The sequence below is a fragment of the Battus philenor genome, unplaced genomic scaffold (genome assembly GCF_028537555.1).
Source record: "Battus philenor isolate CCGP_79_NKW_IND1 unplaced genomic scaffold, ilBatPhil1.0.hap1 SCAF_6, whole genome shotgun sequence".
Taxonomy (NCBI): Eukaryota; Metazoa; Arthropoda; class Insecta; order Lepidoptera; family Papilionidae; genus Battus; species Battus philenor.
Genome location: NW_027181726.1, coordinates 9,348,300 through 9,368,512, shown reverse-complemented (window position 1 = coordinate 9,368,512; position 20,213 = coordinate 9,348,300). Strand labels below are relative to the sequence as shown.

At 31.9% G+C, this 20,213-nt stretch overlaps 1 protein-coding gene and 1 long non-coding RNA gene across 7 annotated transcripts in view; both read left to right on the top strand.

Annotated features, from left to right (window-relative positions):
* Positions 1 to 1,058: 1,058 nt before the first annotated feature.
* On the top strand, positions 1,059 to 1,571 carry LOC137930693 (uncharacterized). The gene is made up of 3 exons (XR_011108910.1): positions 1,059 to 1,154; positions 1,223 to 1,425; positions 1,501 to 1,571. It is a non-coding gene; the product is annotated as an uncharacterized lncRNA (long non-coding RNA).
* Positions 1,572 to 4,517: 2,946 nt separating this feature from the next.
* The window catches only part of milt (trafficking kinesin-binding protein milt), a 34,069-nt gene continuing 18,373 nt past the window's right edge, over positions 4,518 to 20,213 (top strand). The window contains exons 1-4 of one of the 6 annotated variants that reach the window (XM_068773336.1): positions 7,339 to 7,589; positions 8,599 to 8,803; positions 12,221 to 12,325; positions 18,091 to 18,195. In XM_068773336.1, coding sequence (XP_068629437.1) covers positions 8,650 to 8,803; positions 12,221 to 12,325; positions 18,091 to 18,195 — 364 coding nt within the window. In that variant the 5' untranslated portion in view covers positions 7,339 to 7,589; positions 8,599 to 8,649. Of the gene's footprint in view, positions 4,602 to 7,338; positions 7,590 to 8,463; positions 8,804 to 12,220; positions 12,326 to 18,090; positions 18,196 to 19,936; positions 20,127 to 20,213 lie in introns of those variants that run through there. The other 5 variants (XM_068773342.1, XM_068773337.1, XM_068773335.1 and 2 more) reach the window with 5 other exon arrangements.

Genomic DNA, 20,213 nt, shown 5'->3' with positions numbered 1-20,213 from the left:
CGCCGTAACCCACTTCTTTGCCAAAACCAAAAAACCTTCCCTCAATTCCAACTACACATTAATTCTTATAGTATAGGAATTATAGAAGAGGTATCAAATGTTTTAATTTACGCAATTAAAAGGCTTTTCAATAAATATAGCCTTTACGACCAGTTCAGGTTTTATGATCAGAGCAGATCTCGTTGTCGAGGTTGCAAAGCAATACTTCGTTGGTATGTAGTATGAGGTTTAAGGTACTGTAATAGTATTTGAATTCCCTTTATGACCAGCAAGAGCTCACGATAATGAAATACACCCAGTTTCTAAATGTGATGCTAGTTAATTTCTAGGTTCTCCTCAGAAGATGTAAAAAAAAGTGTTCTTTTAAAGTATCCTCTTGGTTTAAAAATCTATTAGCCGCATTTGTGTTTCTGACTTTAGCATTTCAGTCACCCAGAATCATGGTTTTCTTATGATTCAATAACCGTACACCATAAAAACTGTCAATTTCCACATAGCAAAATTTGGTTGCTTACTGTGTTTTATAAACATTATACGGTTAGATAGAGGGTTTTCATATGTACTTGTTCATTTTAAATTGTATCACATTAGGCAAACTGGTTCATAGGATCTCGAGATTGTTTTGGTATTACCTTTTAATTGTCTAAAGTGTCCGTTTCCATGCATATGGATTTTCAGGGGCCTACTAAATTTATGGTTGATATTCTACTTTTCCAGTACCTTTGCGAATTTTAAATACCTTGTTATAACTCAAAAAGTTGATATTATATCCATAAATTTTTTGTTTGTAGTTTTTGGGTCTCCACTAATGGTGATTCGGCGGTATGTTTACCACTGGGTTCGGGTACTGGGTAGTGTCAAGCCTTTTTTTGTATAAAAATTTCATATAATATACTTCATTCGTTTCTGACGAATTCGACATGAAGGTATATCTAAAGAAATTTCAAGGAAAGCATTATTATTATCAAATTGTAATTCTTAGACATATACCCACATTTCTGATTCGTTATTACACAATAATGCGTAGTCTTTACTGTGTTACACATGAGCTAATTGGAACTTCGTATAAATAATTATTTTGCTGTAAACATCGAACGTAATAATGGAATTAGATTTAAGAAGATCCGTTGTTATTACTGCCAAGTTGCCATGGTGTAAGTTTTATTTTTATTTTATTTCAATTAACGGTAATATATATAACCTAATTATGTTACTTTTACAGGGCCTTTTGTGAGATATTATGAAAACGTTTCGAGGAAAATAGAAAAAACAACATTCAAAACAATATCTCTTTTTTTAACAAAGCCCTTCATTGCTACTTTAATTGGTTTGATTTTGGGATGTTTTATAACATGTGCAGTTTTTTCTCAATCATATTACTAGCCATTGTTTTTGTGGGTTTTTCAACAATTGTAATACTTGAAGGTAAATAAAATTTAATTTTTCATGAATTTGTACTGTTTAATATATTAAGTAAATGATTTTACCTATTTTTTTCAGGTATTGTAATATTCATCGTGTTAATTACAATTTTGCTAGGAATGATAGTGCTTGTAATTATATTATCCCTTATATCTTACAGTTTGTAACGTTAAATGTGGCATTTATTTTTACGGGAACGTATTTAGTAATAGAAGTTTTGATAAAATCTTAAAATAACGACATGCAACGCAATGATTGAATATCATGTAAAAGTAAATAAACATATAGAAAGAAGAGCATTTCTTTTACTATTATATTGTAATAATTAGTTTAAGCCTTTGATATTTTATCATAATTATAATTTAATTCTTTGTGTTCTTGATTATAATATTATTTAAATTAAATAAATATAGTACACAAGTCGAAAAACTTAAATGGCTTAGAAAACGGACGCGCTTTAATATTTATAGGGTGTGGCCGTCTCTCGATTCGACTGATGTTCGCGTTGAATGTATAGCAATATTCGAATTTAATGGAGTGATCCTTGCTCCACAGTCCTTCTTTCAATTATAATCCGATTATTGTGCCATACTATATGACACTAATATTATAGAGTAATTTTATAATATAATTAAAATAAATATGTCATTTTGGTTATCTTAGTAACTTCATTCTGTGTGTTAAATATTTCAACTCATATCTTACTTATCTGTGCAACTTTTCTATCAATGAGAATGGAGATCTAAAAACGACCTTACTGACTTACTGCTGCATTGAATTTGTGGTCGATTTAAGTATTTATTTTTACAATCGTAACTTTATTGCTTATATTAACGATTATAGTTTTTAGTGACATGACTATTGTAATGGATCTATGTAAGCAAGTTTATAGTTTACGGTGGCACCCATGACTTAGATATGATGGTAAGTAATACGGGTTTTACACAATGATCTCTTAAACTTTACCACCTTATGTTAACTTCTGTTATCAAAATATTATTTTTGTAAGATATTAAAAATTTGTAAACATCTCTTAATTAACTCTTTTTACCTGATTATGGTTAATTTTATAAAGTTTTTTGAATTATTTTGTATTTAGATAAACAAAGACTATGAAATAAAAAATTTAAATCAATGGGTCTTATTTAAAAAAATTATAGCAAATAAATCATGTGCTATTTTCCAAGAATGGTTATTTTTACAGGACCTATTTACAAACCTGATGACAGAAGCCCCATAAATTAGATCTGTAAGTATACTGTAAAATTAAGTAGTTGCAGTAATTAAGACGTTATTTAATATTTTTGTCCCTGTAAAGGAATTTAAGATTTCATAATAATACTACAGCGATATTGTGATCTACTACTTATGATCTATAATATATTTATAATGAATTGAGTAGACCACCAGTTTCCTATAGATGACATCACATCTTTTTTAGACTGTAGTTTCAGGTTTTTTTTTTCATTTTAAAGGTTTCCTTTTTTTTAATACTCAAAGTCTGTTATGTTAAAAAGCACAGGAAAGTTACATAATATTCATTGCTTTAATTGAAGACTAGCGAGAAGTTGTAGGTATATTTTTGTCTGTAAGATAAAGAAAATGCACTTTCTTATACTCCTATTTAGGGAAATATGTGATTTATCATATGTAATTATATTGTTATCCACTCCATTAAGGTTTTTAAAGAAATATAAGACCAATAATGAAATAGATTATTATTATAGTTACAACAATCTATTAGTTTCTATGATTTTCTATCTTCAGTATAGTTTTCAAATACATTCAGTTTTTATTTTTATAATTTTTGAAATATTGTTTTACTTTGTAATGAGAGAAATTAAGGTTAATTAAATTCCATTGGTATTTACTAAGTCCCGCTTGTGCTAGTTTGACCTGAATATGAAATATTCTTTCATTTATTTCAGTAAGAAACTTTAATATAGATTTAATAATAATGTTAAATATCAAATTGAATACCATCTACAATTCACTAAATTTAGAGATGATCAGAGATATATTCTATTAAATTTATTTATTTAAATTTATTTGTTTTTTGCTATAATTGTCTGTACATTGTCTCATTATGATCGGATATTTTAACTACAACATAATGTGATTTCTTTATGAAGTTAAGCCAGTACAGATTTTTGATATAATTATATTTATCTCCGGGGGACTACTAGAAAACAGATATAGGTATATCTCTACAGAATTCTCTACTTAGATTGAGATTAATTTAGGGCATCTATATGTTGAAAATTAATCTCAACATGACTTTATGCAACTTTATTTAAGTCTATACTGAGATCACATTATTTATTAAATTCTTTCATTAAAACCTTGAATATTATTTTTATAGCTATAAGTAACTTCTGTCTAGTCCTATTTGTTACAAAAATTTTTGGAATTTGTTAAAAAAACTTACAGATGGTCTGATTTACTAGTGTTAAAAGCTTTAAAAAGGAAGCATATCTCATTTGTCACTGAAAAGCTTTGAAGCTTTTATATCTATTTGCAATAACTCAGTAACATGAAACATTATTTTTATTTCTTATGTAATATGAAAGGCCAGTAACTACTGGCTATACAAAGTCTGCAGGGACAGATAATGAATAATAATTAAATTTAAAAACTTGACTTAAAAAAGTTCTTACTCTATTATCATTCAATATTTACTAACTGATTGACAATTGAATAATTAAAAGCAAATGATAAATAAAACATTAATAAAAATAAACATTCACCATTTTAAATCTTTTATATCTATAACCAATCGACCAAATTAATTTTAGAGCTTCATAGGCAGAAACTGACTATTCAGATATATAATTAAGTTCAAATGTTGGCTTATCATAGAAAGCACTTTCATATCAAAAAAATCCCTGGACGTACTATAAATATACACCAGGTTGTAAATAAGTAGTCTCTTTTCCTTTTACTAATTTATCCATTAATAACACATCAAAGTCATCTCCATAGTTTATCCATATGATCTCTGTTAATTAGTATCAGGAGACAGGTTTCCAGGTGAATTATTTCTTTCTTGACTTCTAGAAAGAGTTGGTGTTTTAATACATATTTTACAGGGCAGTTCGTCAAGCTGGCGGCCCTCCAGGATGCGGTTTGCGCGCCTCCGCTAGCTCCGCGTGCAGTGCGCCACGTCGCTACAATCACTGGTAATTACAACATTCATCATCATCATCATTTCGGCCGTGAGATTTTGTTGACAAAAATGTTCCATGGGCCTTAGGTACTCACTGGCTCAAACTAGATCCATCTAAAGATTTACAGACTAATACCTGATTACCTGTTAACCATGTCAAATATCCTTGTTGCGGTACAACTTTCAGATATAAATCTTTGAGATATTTTCAGTTCGAACAGCTTTTACAGTCTCATCATTTCAGCCGTAGGATGTCCACAGCTGAACATAGCACCCCCCACAAATTTCTGATGGGACCGGTTTGAAGCAATCTAATTTTTATTATAAAGGTCTATTATTTGCATTTTCTTTCATACGGCTTCGAGTTTTCAGTTCAAACGAATCTATTGGTCTTTAAATGAGGAATGTCATGTAGATGGCCTTGATGCGATTTTGACATCACTTGGGCGTACAAGGCAAAACTTGTAGTCGTGGATTATTTATTTTTCCGCACGCTCTTCAAAAGAGGTTTAATGTGCGCTAACGATATTTAAAAAAGTTTTTGAAGTGACATTGGCTTCAACAGATAACGTAAGTTAATTGAATTGTAAGACCGGTTGTTATGTACAGAATTGTTAATTCGTACAGTCGTGAGTCATATGGTCAAAATGAATTATGTAACCAGTTAAATTTAACAAATAATATGTTAAGTTGGAAGAGCGAAAAAGCTAATACACTTATTTTAATTAGACAAAATTTTAATTCTTTGAAAATTTGTGTGATTTTTAGAACTTTTTAGTGAAAGTACAGATTATCTCAACTCTGTTTTAAATTCGGGACAGCAAAAATTGCATACTACATTATGTTAAATTAATATATTCTTAAGCAGCAGTAGACGTACGAAAGTAACCGATACGGCCCAGCGGATTGGCAAAATGAAGGGGCAATGGTCAGGCCACGCTTGCATAACAGATGGCAGCTTGGGTCTTTAGCTTCTGAACTCATTTCAGAACCACGGATGGGCAAGCGCAACGTAGGATGTCCAACTATAAGATGGATAGACGATTTTGTTAAAGACGCTGGATGCGGGCCGCTTCAAGCCGGTCCTATTGCAAAAGTTATGGCGAAAATACGTCCAGCTGTGGACGACGTCAGATTGACGATGAAGCAATAGGAGATATATTGACAGACTGAAAGTTTTACCAAATTATAATATATTCTATTTGGTTAACCAGTAAATTATGTGTTCAGTAGACCTTTAGATGGTAGATCTATGCTTAATACAATAGGTGCCTAAGATCTATCAAACAATTTTTTTGTTAATATATTTTAAAAATCGAATTAACAGCGTCAAAAATTTCTGAGCAGTATTTTTAAGCTGTTTAAAACGCTCAATGAATGCTATACAAGATTGAATGAATGAAATTCCGGGAATAATTTTGTAACTCGGCCAACGTTCTATTAAACTGCTGAAATACATTTCATTGTATTTCAGGTCAATGCGATATTTATACATCTCTGCAGGGTGATTGGTTAACGGTGTTGAAGCTTTAAGGGGGTGAATGTATAGATCATTTGTCGACAATAATGAATGGTACAAATATTAATGGTCTTAGAAACAATAAATAACGCTAGAAAAACCGTTTAAAATTAGAATTACTACATGTTAAAATTAATTATTTTTTATTATCTGTCCCTGCAAACTTTGTACAGCCAGAAGTTATTGGCCTGTTGCATTTCAATAGAAAAAAATTAACGTAACATATTTCAGAATGATTACTTTGTACAGGGGTGATTGGAAATAAAAGTTTTTTGCTCACAAATTAGTTATACGTCCGCCTCCAATAGAGCTTTTAACCATTTTTGCAATCATATTATCTTTTTTTATATGTATTTATCTTCTTTATATTTTTATTTTTCAACACTTCATCTATTGAATTATGATAATTTTTTTTATATCTTAGTAACTTTGCCCCCAAATTTGAGCAATTTGGTAGCGCGTCCTTTGTATATTATTATGTTATAAAACTGACATATAATACATTTATTTTTTATTACCTACTGTTTTCTTAGAATCGGTGTATCACATAGACGGCCATTTTAGCATAACAGTTAACGAATACATATTCAACTTATTAATTTTTGGTTATTTTTTTTATGATTTAAATTTAAGGAGAATTTCATGGAATAGCTTTTAGGAAGTCAACATGTGTAGATTTTTCGATTATTATTAATTAAGTAAAACCTCATAGCTGTGGCATACGGAAGTCCAACATCTCTATCCAGCCAGTGACTATGGTTGAGCAAAGCGAATAGTTGTGAAACACAAAGCAGGATATAATACGTCAAATATTAGTTACTTATCATAGATCAGAAGATCTTAAGTTAAACATTAGTGGCCAATAACATGAAAATTATTTAGACATTTATTTCATTTTATTTATAACTTGTTAAAAGTTAAGCCAATTAAGTTTATAGAAATTCAGTTAAAAATTTAAAAGTAAACGAGTAAAGTTAGTTTCGGTTTGTGTAAATTACGATCAAGGGAGGCTGTAGGGTTCATGAGCCCTTTATCCCCATTCATGAATGAGGTTGGCAGTAAGCCAGTGATTTTATTTTTGGCTGATGGGCAGCGCAAGCGCAACACCAGTCTAGCGCCGCGAGTTCTCCGTCGGTCGACACGGACGAACACGGGCCACCAAATAGATTTTTACTTAAATTATTTAATAACTCTCCATTTCTCGAAGACTTGCATAGGGTTACGTTTCCTAAAGCGTTATAATTTTACATGAACTGTCTCGTATATTTTTTTTTCAAGTTTTCTGTTAAGAATCGTTCTGTAAAGTTTGAGTCATAAGTTAAATAAAATTCACACATCACATTCGTGCCAGCACGATCGTGCGTTTATTATTAAAGAACTTCATATAACAATTGGATTGTTATATTAAATGATATATAGCAAGTAAAAATTAAGTGGGTCGAGTCATCAGCATAGTTTATTATCAAGAAAAAGCTATGAAAGGTATCTTGGATGTTTATGTGCACTGGATTGCATGAGCATAACAGCTTACTTTAACGGCTTGTTATTTTGATATAATAATAATTTCAATTAATGAATTAAAATGTCGAAAGGCGGACCAGGTATATTGCGAATGTTTTTAAGATAAAAAAAAGACGTACATAACAGTCTAACAAACTAGCTTGAAGATGTGTTATGACGTCCTTACATGTTTTTACGTTTACGTAACGTTCTAATTTGTAAAAATATTGTTGCGTTGTTTAAAAATATAAATATATTTTTTAATATATAATTATGTAATAATTTTTTTCGTAATTATGAGTATTAAGTTGTTTGACCCTTTGTAAAGGTATACGAGGCCGTTAGTAGTAGATCTAATTGTATTAACGGGGCAACCCGGTGCGGAGGTGACCCGAGTACGGTAGCGGTGCCAACATATTGACGACATCCTTATTTTTATTGGTTGTTTGAACGAGTGCGACGACCGGTGCCACCTCCACAGCTGAACTGTGCGTGTGGCCTCGTAACAATTCTATTTGCAGGACTCTGAGAAAATAAGCTTCATTTATCTCATTCGATTAGATAATTCATTTTCACCGGGTTCTTTGTTTGTTATTACACGAATAATATACAGTTTTTTAAATTGGAGGAAATTAAAATAAAATTCAAGTACTGTTTGAAAGAAATTCTTAGAATATATACTTAGTATTGGGATATATTTTTCTTCGATTATTATAATTGTTTGCAATTATATAACAATAAAGCGGAACCTCAAGTAATTTCCACGGAGAGACTATAAATAGGCCTAAAGCGAGACTTAATGATTTATAAGTGGCATTGAAGTGAATATTAAAATAATCGCAGTTGAGAGCAGTAAAAATTTCCACGAACTCTACCATCGGTTGTGATAGATGTCATTATCGAGTTTCGTGACGTTTCATTACGTTATCTGGTATCTAGATTAAAAATTATATGCTTAACGATGATACCAATGTCCAGTGCACGTCCGCAGATGTTGCGGTAGAAGTGGATTGTTTATTTGTTTTTTGGCATCACTCGCCCCATGTGTGGTACGTTATTGCAATTCGGTCCTGAAAATACAAGGGGTTGCGTATGTGGTACGACGATGAGCGAAAGGAGGCTCCGACGGTCACGTCCGCGTAGGCGCAATGAACTGCAGGAGAAACAGCAAGACTTGCTGCTAGCTTGGACCGACGGTGAGTCTAGCTAATGCCAATTGTAATCATTACTATACAATAAAATTTATAATTAGATAATTTATGAAGTATTTTGAATATATATTGTCAATATGTAATCATAAACAAATAAATATAAATACTAATAACCCTTTAGCTAAAATCATTGTCAATATTTATCTTATGCTTAGTAATGTATCGTTATTGGGCTGCCGCAGTTCGGTGGATAAATAAATGATATGTATTTCATAGGGATCACTTTATTTATTGATGTTAAAAGAAGATTACTTTTAAATATGTTTTCTATTTCATATATTGAAGGAATTATAATAATAATGCTTTATATATACACAATATTTTTTGTTAATACGTATTTCTTTGCTTTTGTTCGTTGTTAAAAATTTGACAGTAAGGGATAGGTATTTGAATTTATGATTGCTATAAGAAAAGACAAGAATTTCTTTATTAATCTATTTAAATCGATGTTTCGATTTTTTCTAGTTTTTCTCATTCAAAAGGATGAATGTCCTAAAAAGCTTTAATACCTTTACACCTAAATCCATCTACCTTGTATAAAATGACCACTCTGAAATCAAATCAAAAAATCTAAATGAAATTTTTTTTTTGGAATCCGACAGGCCAATTACTTCTGTCAGTACAGTCTATAGACAGATGGTAAAGAATAATTTGAATATGGAGCTCTGAAACGCTTTTTCTTACTATCATTACGAAATTTAAAATTCCTGAAACCATTATTTTTTGAAAAGGTGTGTCTTACATTAATCGTCAGTTTATGAGCTATACGTTCACCCTTTAAAGTATTTACTACTATAACTAATCAACGGGTAGATTTATCTATTAAATAAATATTTATGAAAAATTTCTCAAGGATTATAAAATATGTCGTGAAAAGTGTTTTCATGTAGTACCACTGGCTGGTATACGAAAGTGTAGCGTAGGGTTTTTTACACGTGTAAACAGCCAGGGTTTATTATAATTGAAAGCCACGTTCATTGCGTTAAGTGCATCAAAAACTAATGCATATATTAATATTGTCTGATAATTAGAATTTATAATCACATATGACGCGACATTACTACTATTTACGAAATATTAATACAATTCTAATAAGATATAGATTATAGATAAAGAGAACTCTCATTAGAGTTTTAAGTTTAAGGATGCCAGTATAGGAAAGACTAATCTGATTCTAATTTAAAGGAAATTGAGTTGGTCTTATATTCTTCTTATGACATACACAAGTGGTCTCTGTAAAAAAACCTTAAGGTATAGTAAAATAAATAAATACATAGATGCGGAAGAGTTTCGTACGACACTGCTCTTTTGTAAATGGCATATTGTCAAGTTATAATAATAAGTATTTGGGGGTGTATACATTATCCGTATGTAATTATATATGGTCGAATCATACAATAACCTGCACCTGTCTGGGAAAGACCTTTACAGTGCAACGGTCGGGAAAATGTATTTTAAATAATAATAAATATTCAAACAATTTTATACAAATTTGTAGCATAACATTTATAATTATATTCACATTGGTATCAATGATAGACGGTTATATGAATTTTATCAATTTATTTTATTACTGGTTTAAGCATTCCTAAAGAAGCTTTGTGTTAAGATTCGTATTATAGGTAGTTATTATATTAAGGGGAACGGAAAGTAATATCGCTTTCTTAAGTAAAATTAACACGACTAGTTTTTTAACAAGTTTTTATTTCTAATCAACAATTTCTTCACCTTCTTTATCAATAATCTTGCCATCTAGTGTACAAATTTTTAATACTGGAGAAGTAAAAATCAATCGGTTTTTGTGTAAAATAAGTCGACAGAAACGACAATACTTTTCAGTTCCCCTAATATATACATCATTGCGTAATGACGAGATGTGTTGTTTTCTCCGACATTGCCAAGTATGAGAAGTAACACTAATGATAAGTAGAGAGAAGCCGCATTAGTACAACCGTAGTACGTAGTTACCGCTAACGTACTAATCATATAAAGAAACTCATTGAATGACCGTAATCTACCAAAAAGGTTAATTATTTAACGTGATTCGAATTGTTTATGTATAGTTTACATTAATGAGATGTTTAGGTAAATTTCAATGCATGTTCGACATATAAATGATTTATTTAAGGAACATTAAAACGTTTCTTGCTCCGTATTCCAAGTGAATTGCGTCAGTAAAATTCGAGTCTAGTGGATGGTTTTGGTACGAAGCTGCCCGGCGCTATCGATTTGTGTTCTCCCTGTCTAGATTCGCAGGCGCAAAGCCCGACTATACGGTTTATAGTATACATCAAGTTGCAATGCGTCGTCTGCTATCGTGGCATTGATTTTCATGTGGTATTTTAAACGAAGATACCTCGCTTATTCTGTTACGTAAAACTCGAAGTAAACTTATATTAATAGAAACTGTAGAAAATTTATTCAATATGAATAACGTAGTATTGAATGCTTGTGTAAATTAACTAATGTTCTATAATGTATATATTATTAATCGTCAATGAGAGCGATTGTTTTTTTTTTAATGTACTACTTAAGTTGTCACAAACATATTTGATTAACAAATTTGAACCGTAAATTAGTAGTTTCGTAAATAAGTTCGATTGAGGGTTAATTAATTGAGAAATTTTAATGATTGACACTAATTAATTTTGAAAAGGAATTTTCACATTGTATTTAAATAATTCACATTGTGTTTGTAGTTATTTTAGCAGTTTGTTATGTTAAATTTTTATACGAGTCTAGTTCGCAACGTTGCTATTTTCTGTGAAATCACAGGTAGGAATAAAGTACGGAAAAGTACTTTATTTTCCTGCTGTCTGTCCTTCAACATGACACGTAATGGCTCTCTTCAAGCTTGCGACAAGTTGATCGTAATTTCCGCCCATCATTTTCAATTATTTTTATTTCGGTATTTAAAATAAAAGACTTTTATGTTAATATCGCCCCAATAATAATATGTTCTAAATGTAAATAATTTTGTTATGTGAAGGTCATTTTAATAATTAAGTAAACGCTTGAGAGTTTTAGAAAATTCCTTTGTGAATATCGTAAGAATTGGTCGGGAGGCAGACGGCGCGGTCAGCCGCGTCATTCGCGTCGCGCCGAGGGAGCGATATCGATTTTGTCTGCCGCCGCCTCCGTACTAAATACGGAAAGTACACGCCTTGGTTAAATGCGCTTCTTGTATATACGTTTCGCTCAAGTTCTACTCTCAAGTCACGAGTTATTCAAAGATACTTTCTAAGAATTTATCTCCATGTTTTAGACCTCGAAAGTTACGTTTCATTTCGCGTGATTGTATAAAGTAAATTTTATTGCTGTGAAATATTATAAAATCCATCAAGCTTATACGTTAAATTTTAGTAGAATGTCTTATGTATAATCGTTATTTTTTGTTGTCAGAGGTGTGTAACAGCGAGGAGGTGCCCGAAGTAGAGATCGTCAGTCTTTTACAAGAACACATACCGAAATATCGACTGAGAGCTGACAGTCTCACACAATTTGGAGGTAATATTTTAATTTAACATTGTAAATTCCAAAAAAAAAACTTTTATGATAGCGACCATTTTAGTGCGAATTTGATTGAACTGCTTTATTGGGCTGCATCCACGTGCTCTTTTGCCCTCTAATGTACAGGTGATCATCAGGTTCTCCTTGTTGTTGATTTTTTGGGCATTATGTCCAAATAGAGCAGTGGTAACCCAGCGGTAAGGACTGAGACTTGCGATCGTAGGTCGCAGGTTCGATTCCCGGAATACAATCTTATATAAATTAGCACTTGGTGCATTATTATAATGAATTGCTTATAAACAAATTTCGTTTCAACAAAAGGATGGGCAGCAGCGTCCTCTGCGTACCATAATAGTACATAGCAATCGAGTGTAAAGCGAAGCGATCATGGTATGTTCCCCCATACATATCTTTGTGGAAGTCTGTCTTGCAGTGGGCGTCCACGGGTTGAAACAACGACGACGACGATGACTCAACAGAGGAATATAGTAGGCTCAGTAGTGATATTGTGTTGTAACGAAGTCAGGGAGAGGACGTTACGGTCTTTAGAATACACGTTACGCCTTCTATTTATTTCGTTATAAGGGGTATCCAGTTAATAGAGAGCAATTTCTTGTTCGTTCGTTCGTTCTTGTTCTTTTTTGTTCGTTCGTTCTTATATAAAATAGTGGAGAGATAAAACAAATCTATATAAGTATAAATATATTAATAATTAGTTATAAGAAATACATAACTAATAAACAAAACAAATTTAAAAAGAAGTGTATATCCCGAAATCTAAGCACCAGATTTGTCACTATTATTAGTCCGAATCTTTTTTTTTATGCGATTATCATATGCCAGACTATCTAGAACAGTTCGACAACCCGCTGCTTTTGTTTAGATATTATGGTTGCCTGTATGAAATTGCCTCGATTCATTAGACCACCCATTGTATTTGTTATTACTATATTTTTCTTCCTAATTTTACGCGTACAATATAGATTATCAAATTAAATAACAAAATTTATCTACCTCTACCTGAATAAGTAGCGCAAATGCCGCCCTGCGCAAATTTTTATATTTCATTCAGAATTTTATATTTATATTCCATATCATAACTTCAGTTGCAACTTAAGGGTGTGGATGTATAGAACCTAACGCTACTCTAACCTTGTATTTTTTATTTTATGTATCTTTTAAAAGAAAAATAGGAAACCGCAAAGACATAATATTTCGACCATAGACCATTATCTAAACCAGAGGTGTGCAACATTTTTATCAACGGGCCACTTTAAATCTTAAAATTGTTGCGCGGGTCGCACATCAAGTAAATTTTATAAATAATCTACAAAACTGTATTCATAATAAACATAATATAGAAATGTAAATTTAAAAAATAAAGTAGTTTTCATATGCAAATTTAGTACAAAAAAATCCAGCAGGCGCGTCGCGTTCGTATTACGTTTGAATAATTCGCTGTTTTAGTAATTCATCACAAACACATTGGTTCGGTTTACTATATACTGACATTTTATAATAATTAGTTTTATTACAATGATGAGAGAGGGTTAATAAAATTAATTAAATTTTAGAAATTCTTATCGGGTCGAAAAAACATGTTAAAATGGCCTGCAGGGTGAGTGTTGCTCAACCCTGATCTAAAGGCATTTGGCGCAAGACAGTCCAACCTCATGTGCTCGGTAGTCCCTGGTTTGTCATAGGGAAATTGTCACAGTCCTAAGGTTAGAGACGGGGTATTGTCACAGCCCATAGGCTTCGCTCAAGGCACATCTTAGTTAAACTGATGTACTTAATGGGTAGATTCCATCATATCCTCGTGAAATATCATACAATATCAACATATAACATCTGTCTGTGGGTTTATTAAACAGTATTCTTTGTTACATCGGCAACATTTATTATCTAAATTAATGAAATAAATATTCCCAAGCCAAGTTTCATTATTCGGAGACCTTCTTTTTAAAAACGATATAAACGCTTGTTATTTTACAATATATGTTAAATTTCTTAAGAGCCGATTTTAGCATTTATTACTAAGTTGTAAATATTATGTATTATGTTTGTACGCTTTGTAATGTTACTATAAGGGTGCCATAATAAAATAGATATTACAAAAAAATTCAGATATTGTAGATGATATTGTACATTGTATAATATCACTAAACCTGTTACAGTGTTATTGCATTAATATAATTAAAAAATATCACCTGTCTATTAATTAAAAAAACTCATATGATATTTTTTACCGTTTCAAATAAAAATTGCAATTGAGATTGGAAGTAACTTACAATGGTACGCATACATAAAATAAGAAGTAGGCCACAAAACAAATATCTCTCGTTATCCGAACATAACAAATAATGCGCATTTGCTTTCGTCGTCGAACGTATATTTAGAGAGCTAAAAATTCATTGCACTAAATACTAAAATATACATATAGGAAGCAGGTTCATTTGTAGTTGTCAGAGTAATAAATCATATGAGGAACTCTTTGGAACTTAAAACAATTTTTTCAATATTTTATTTTCTTCATATTTCTAAGTGGAATATGTTATTTTAATATCATATTCAAATTGTTTTATCTGATAGAAATTATCGTTAGGAAAGTTGTGCCTTCAAGAAGATGCAGGGTGATACATATGATAGCTTTCAAGCGGTGAATGTATAAGCCGCTGTCAATTAATGTCTTGTACACTCCGTACAGAAATCAATGATTAATATAGTAACAAAAAGCGTTTTCGAAATTTGTATTACGAAAACTAATTAGTGTTTACTATTATTGGCCTGTCGCTTTTAAATATTAGGGGGACCGGAAAGTCATGTCGCTTTCTTAAGTTAAATTCATACAATTACATTTTTAACAAGTTTTTATTTCTAATCTAAAATTTATTCACTTTCATTATCAAACGACCTTTTGCCATCTATTACACAAATTTTCAATGCCTGATTAGTAAAAATCAATTGTTTTTTTCTGTAAAATATGTCGATAGAAACGACATAATTTTCCGGTCCCCCTTATAAAAAATAAATAAATGTAACATATTTAACAGTGATCACTTTGTGCAGGATTATTGGATATAGGTGTAATAACTTTAAAGCTTTTCGCCGGTAAATGAACTACACATTTACAACTTAAAGCTTTAAAACATATAACAAATCACCCTGTATATCTTAGCTGCAGTAGTCCATGGCATTAAACACAACTTTTAATTAGTACCTGTAATTATCAGCGGTAATCATTGGTTACTAGCTTTCTTCGAAAGAAATTGTTCTTCTAGCGTGTTTTCTCACCTTAGTGTTCTACGCCTGATAATACGATCGATGTGTTCGAGGATAAGGTTTTGAATACCACCTTATCGGCTTTTATCGGTGTTGTTCTCACCGTTACTTGCAATTGTTTGCTTATTATGCATAATTAAAAATATTTTTAGCGACGCTCCATTGCAAACTATGTGAACGTGTCTTTGTTACTTATCACATACCAAATAATCCGAAAACAATTTACTACCTTGTGGGTGGACGAACTACGTTGCGTTTGCCCGTCCGTGGTAAGCAAGGGCCTTGGGTTTTGGAGTGGACTATAGTAGCTATATATTCCGAGCTATGTAGCCTTCCATTTAAACTTGCCAATCAGCTCGTCTATGGATCTCTTCATTCTTGATTCGATCACGTAGATAAATCCTGAGCATAGTCCTCTCTATGGCTCATTTAGCGAGTGTAAGCTTGTAAATATATACTGGTAACACATATTTGTAGTAGACCTTCGTCTTTTGCGCATTGAGGGATATTGGATTAGATGTTTAGTAATTACTCGAACGTTGCCCAGCGTTTATAATTTTATATGTTAAAAATTTTGTGTCTCTGTGACTAACTTAATTATTTGTAATTTAATGTTAACAAACGGTTCCTATTCGTTTTTGCAGGACTCTTTTCACAAAGTCTCCCTATTTTAAGGCACAATAATCGATTCCGAATCGATTCTCCTGATCTAAAGCAACCTCTTAATCTAAGCCATTCACTGTACCCTGGACGACAAATATCACCGTAGTGTCGTCTTTCATTCCAATAACATGGCCAAAGTATTTTATTGTTTGAGTTAACAAACGATGCATTGTAATAAAAAATATTACTTTTTGCAACCAGACATTCTTAGCTTCAACTTACACCACTTGTAAAGACAATAGAAAATTAAGGTGCGAGTTTCCAAATCAATCCGATTTTCGTGTTGAGCTTATGATTTAAATTCTATTTAAAGTTTAATTATTCGTAGTTCTTGTTCGTTGATAGTTATTATAAAATGACTTTCTTCTCATAAAAAAACCTTCCGCAACGCTATTGTACAAAGAGGGAAATGATTGTTACACAAATAGCATGTGTAGAAAGTTTGTTGCAGAATGTGCACATTGTAGAATATTGTTCTGTGGACATAATCACTGTTCCGTCCCATTAAGTGTTCGAGGTTAGGTTTCCGGCGCCGGCGTCGCGATGACTATTAATAATGGTGTCTCATCGCTCGAGTCATCGGCCGCAGTCCGGTGCTGTAGGCGTCCGACCGGTCTCGTAATATGCGCTCAGTTCAATCGCGAATAGTACGTTGAGTTCCATGCATTCTTAGGTCTTGTCCTGGTTTGATGGCGCCGTTGGATATGCAACATTTTAGGTCACTTATCGTATCTATATGCGTAGTTAGGTAATAATCCTTCAATAATGTATTTCTGTATAGCCCTGTTTGCATAATGGTATACGCTTCACATAACCATCAAAATGCTATATATAAAAATATAAGTTAAATCTTCATAGACAGATTATAAATAATCATATTTTGAATAAGCTGCTTATAGAGGAGTAGTACTTATGTAAGTGTTGCGGCCACGATTAATTAAACCTTGAAAGAAGTGAAGAATCCAAACTTAAGCTACAAATGTTTAAATAGTATTAGTCCGAATCTTTTGTTTATCCTAGGATTATGTTCTAGACTGTCTCGTTCAATGTACACATTGACTACCTGTTCCTTCTATGTCTGTAAAAAATTGCCTCGAGTGATTAACTACCCATTGTACTTTTTTATGTTATAATAACTTTTAATGTTTCTATTTTACGTGTGCAATGATGAGCATCAAATAAAGATTAATTGTTTAGTACGACGGTATATTTGTTTTCTAACGTTTTATTGCTTGATACGAATACTTAAAATTAGGTCGAAAAGTGTTTTTATTTGATGTTTTGATTTTGGAATGTAGCATATTTACATATTTAATGCACTCGATCAAGTGAAAGCTTCTAACTAAAGATATCTTATAAACAAGTACCTTTTGCTTCTACGGAACCGGTTTCTAAGGCCCTTTTGTCAGATTGATCGAAACTAGAAATTTTAATCCAGTAAGGCGACTACCATACTTTATTTAGGTTTCATTTTTGGTACAGTGTATACGTTTTAACAGTTGTAAAGGTTTTAATTAAATAAAGCTGTTCGCGTTATCGCTGTGACATCCATGTATACTATTTTATATTGATAACCTTGCGCCCTGGATTATCAGTTTAGTCGTTCTTGCTCGAAAAACGCGAGTGTAGTGATGTGCACACGTTAGTATCCAATGGGTAAAAATAAAACCGTATTAAATATGTGTTATAAAAATCAAGTACGAACTGGATGAAACAAGGACATTGTGTGATTCATCATAACCAACAGTGCTTTTAATTTTTTTATCCGCACAATGTTGCCAGTCTCATAAATGTTAAAATTATACATTGTTTTGAAGGGTACGAGAATCAGGATTGGTTTATACCCTCGCCGGCGTTGCCTGTGAGCTCCGACGACCTTGCACTCACTCCTGATCAGATCAGGGAAACGCTGAATTACTTCCGTAAGTACTCTTTTATTATTATATCATTATGTTATTACTTAAGTAGTATTATATTTTGACTTATCAAACAAAGTAATATTACTTTTGGTTTTCCGAAAAGTTCCTGTCGATTTTTAAGTGGATGTTTAAAAATACACGTGAACATACATATTTCACTTTATTTTTTAATTTTATTTATTAATGTTCCGCATAACAGTATAACTTATAGGACTTGTGCAATTTCAATGTCAGGATATCACTTGCGCAAAGTTAATAATTTTCTTTCTTCAATAAAAATCAGATAAATTGTGATAAATCTTTTTACCTACATATTTTAATGTAGTTGACAAAGTAAGTATTTAGTAACTAAATATTAAATCGATCAGAAAAATCGTTTTATTTATCGTAAATGACGGTACATCGTATGGATTTTATAACTATTAGTTTTGTTACGTTAATTATTGTCACCAATATTCAGTGCATATGATGTGTGTAATTTTTTTTTACTACAAAGTTAAAAATACTTTAAATAGCATATGCTAGGGCAGGTTTAAAAGTTAAAAATATCTAAAGCGAAGCTTGGTGATGATAAACAAACGATAGTAACTTCCTAGTAGGCCTTTCAGCACTCATGCAGATCGGATTGAAATCACCAAGAGTATGACAAATATGACAAGTGAAATAGCATAATTGAGTCCTATGAAAATAATAAATGTATAATAAAAATTTGTATTTTCCCTTTCTATACGGAAAATCTTCGGAAAATCATTTTTAGTTTACTTTGGCCTATTTATATCAATGTTAACATTATTTTACAATAATACCTTAAAGATTTGAGTATTTATGTGATTTTTACAGCTTAACAATATTATATCTATACGTTACCATTTGTATGTGTACCGAAATAAATAGTAAAAGCCGACCCATGAGTAGTTACAAAACAATTATTTATTAAAATAAAGAAGTGAGTTATATTTCAAAGTTGGAAAGGTGTTTCACCACTGAATTTATTTGCATATTTATGTGTTACCAACAAGCGGTTGTATTTTATAAACAAATCTCGTAAACATACTTCCTGCTACGTAATAAGTTTTTGTTCGTTGACGATATTTTAAAGCAGTTTTTTTATTAATTTTTTATATAAACTATGTTACGTAAGTGCGACTTAAATCAAATAAGTCTTTTTTTCTTCTTTACTTGGATGGGACATTAAAAAGTACACGTTGCGAAAACTTGCTGCTGAGTTTATGTACTATGTAAATTTACGTGTTGACCTTATAGTAGACTGCAACAATCTCTTTCGTACACGATATGAGATTAGTCTCCGCTTTATAGAATTGCGGATTCTCGATTATAACAATTATTTGTATATTTATTTATTTACTCTTTTTAAAACTTGTGTAATGATAGACTATACCGTATAGGCATTCTTTACTAGTCAATCCAAGGTGATGCAAAGATAATTTTATAAATAATAGTGGGCAGCTCAATGAATGTTACATAAAATGTAATTAATCGATAACAAATCTTCACCGACTCTGTATACTTTTACTTCAAAAGATATTTACATCAATGCATTCCTAAATTTATTTTATTATCACGCGAACATTGTGATAATTGTAAGGTCGTTAATATCGTAATAATAGAATGAAAACTTCAATAAAATGGTTGTTAACGAGATAAGAATTTCGATTGTGCGTGGAACGCCAGTCACATCTGTGTAGGCACAGCGCATGCGCGGCGCTCGGGGCGGTCGAGGCACGGACAGCAGTGCGGCGCGGGCCGGTACACACGCGACACGCGTCCGATCGATACGAAGCCGACAGAGCGGCGGCTGCCTGCGCTAAACATAGCAATGGTGCAACTGCACTGACCGATATAGTATCGTACATGTCACCCGAGTCCTCGCATAGCACGCCAAAACGACCGCAAGAACTCATCGATCCCAACCAGTACGCATTCACTCATTTACGTAAGGTACCGCATGGCGAATAATTTCGCACAGATGGCATCGCTTCTTAAAAGGGCGGTTGTATATT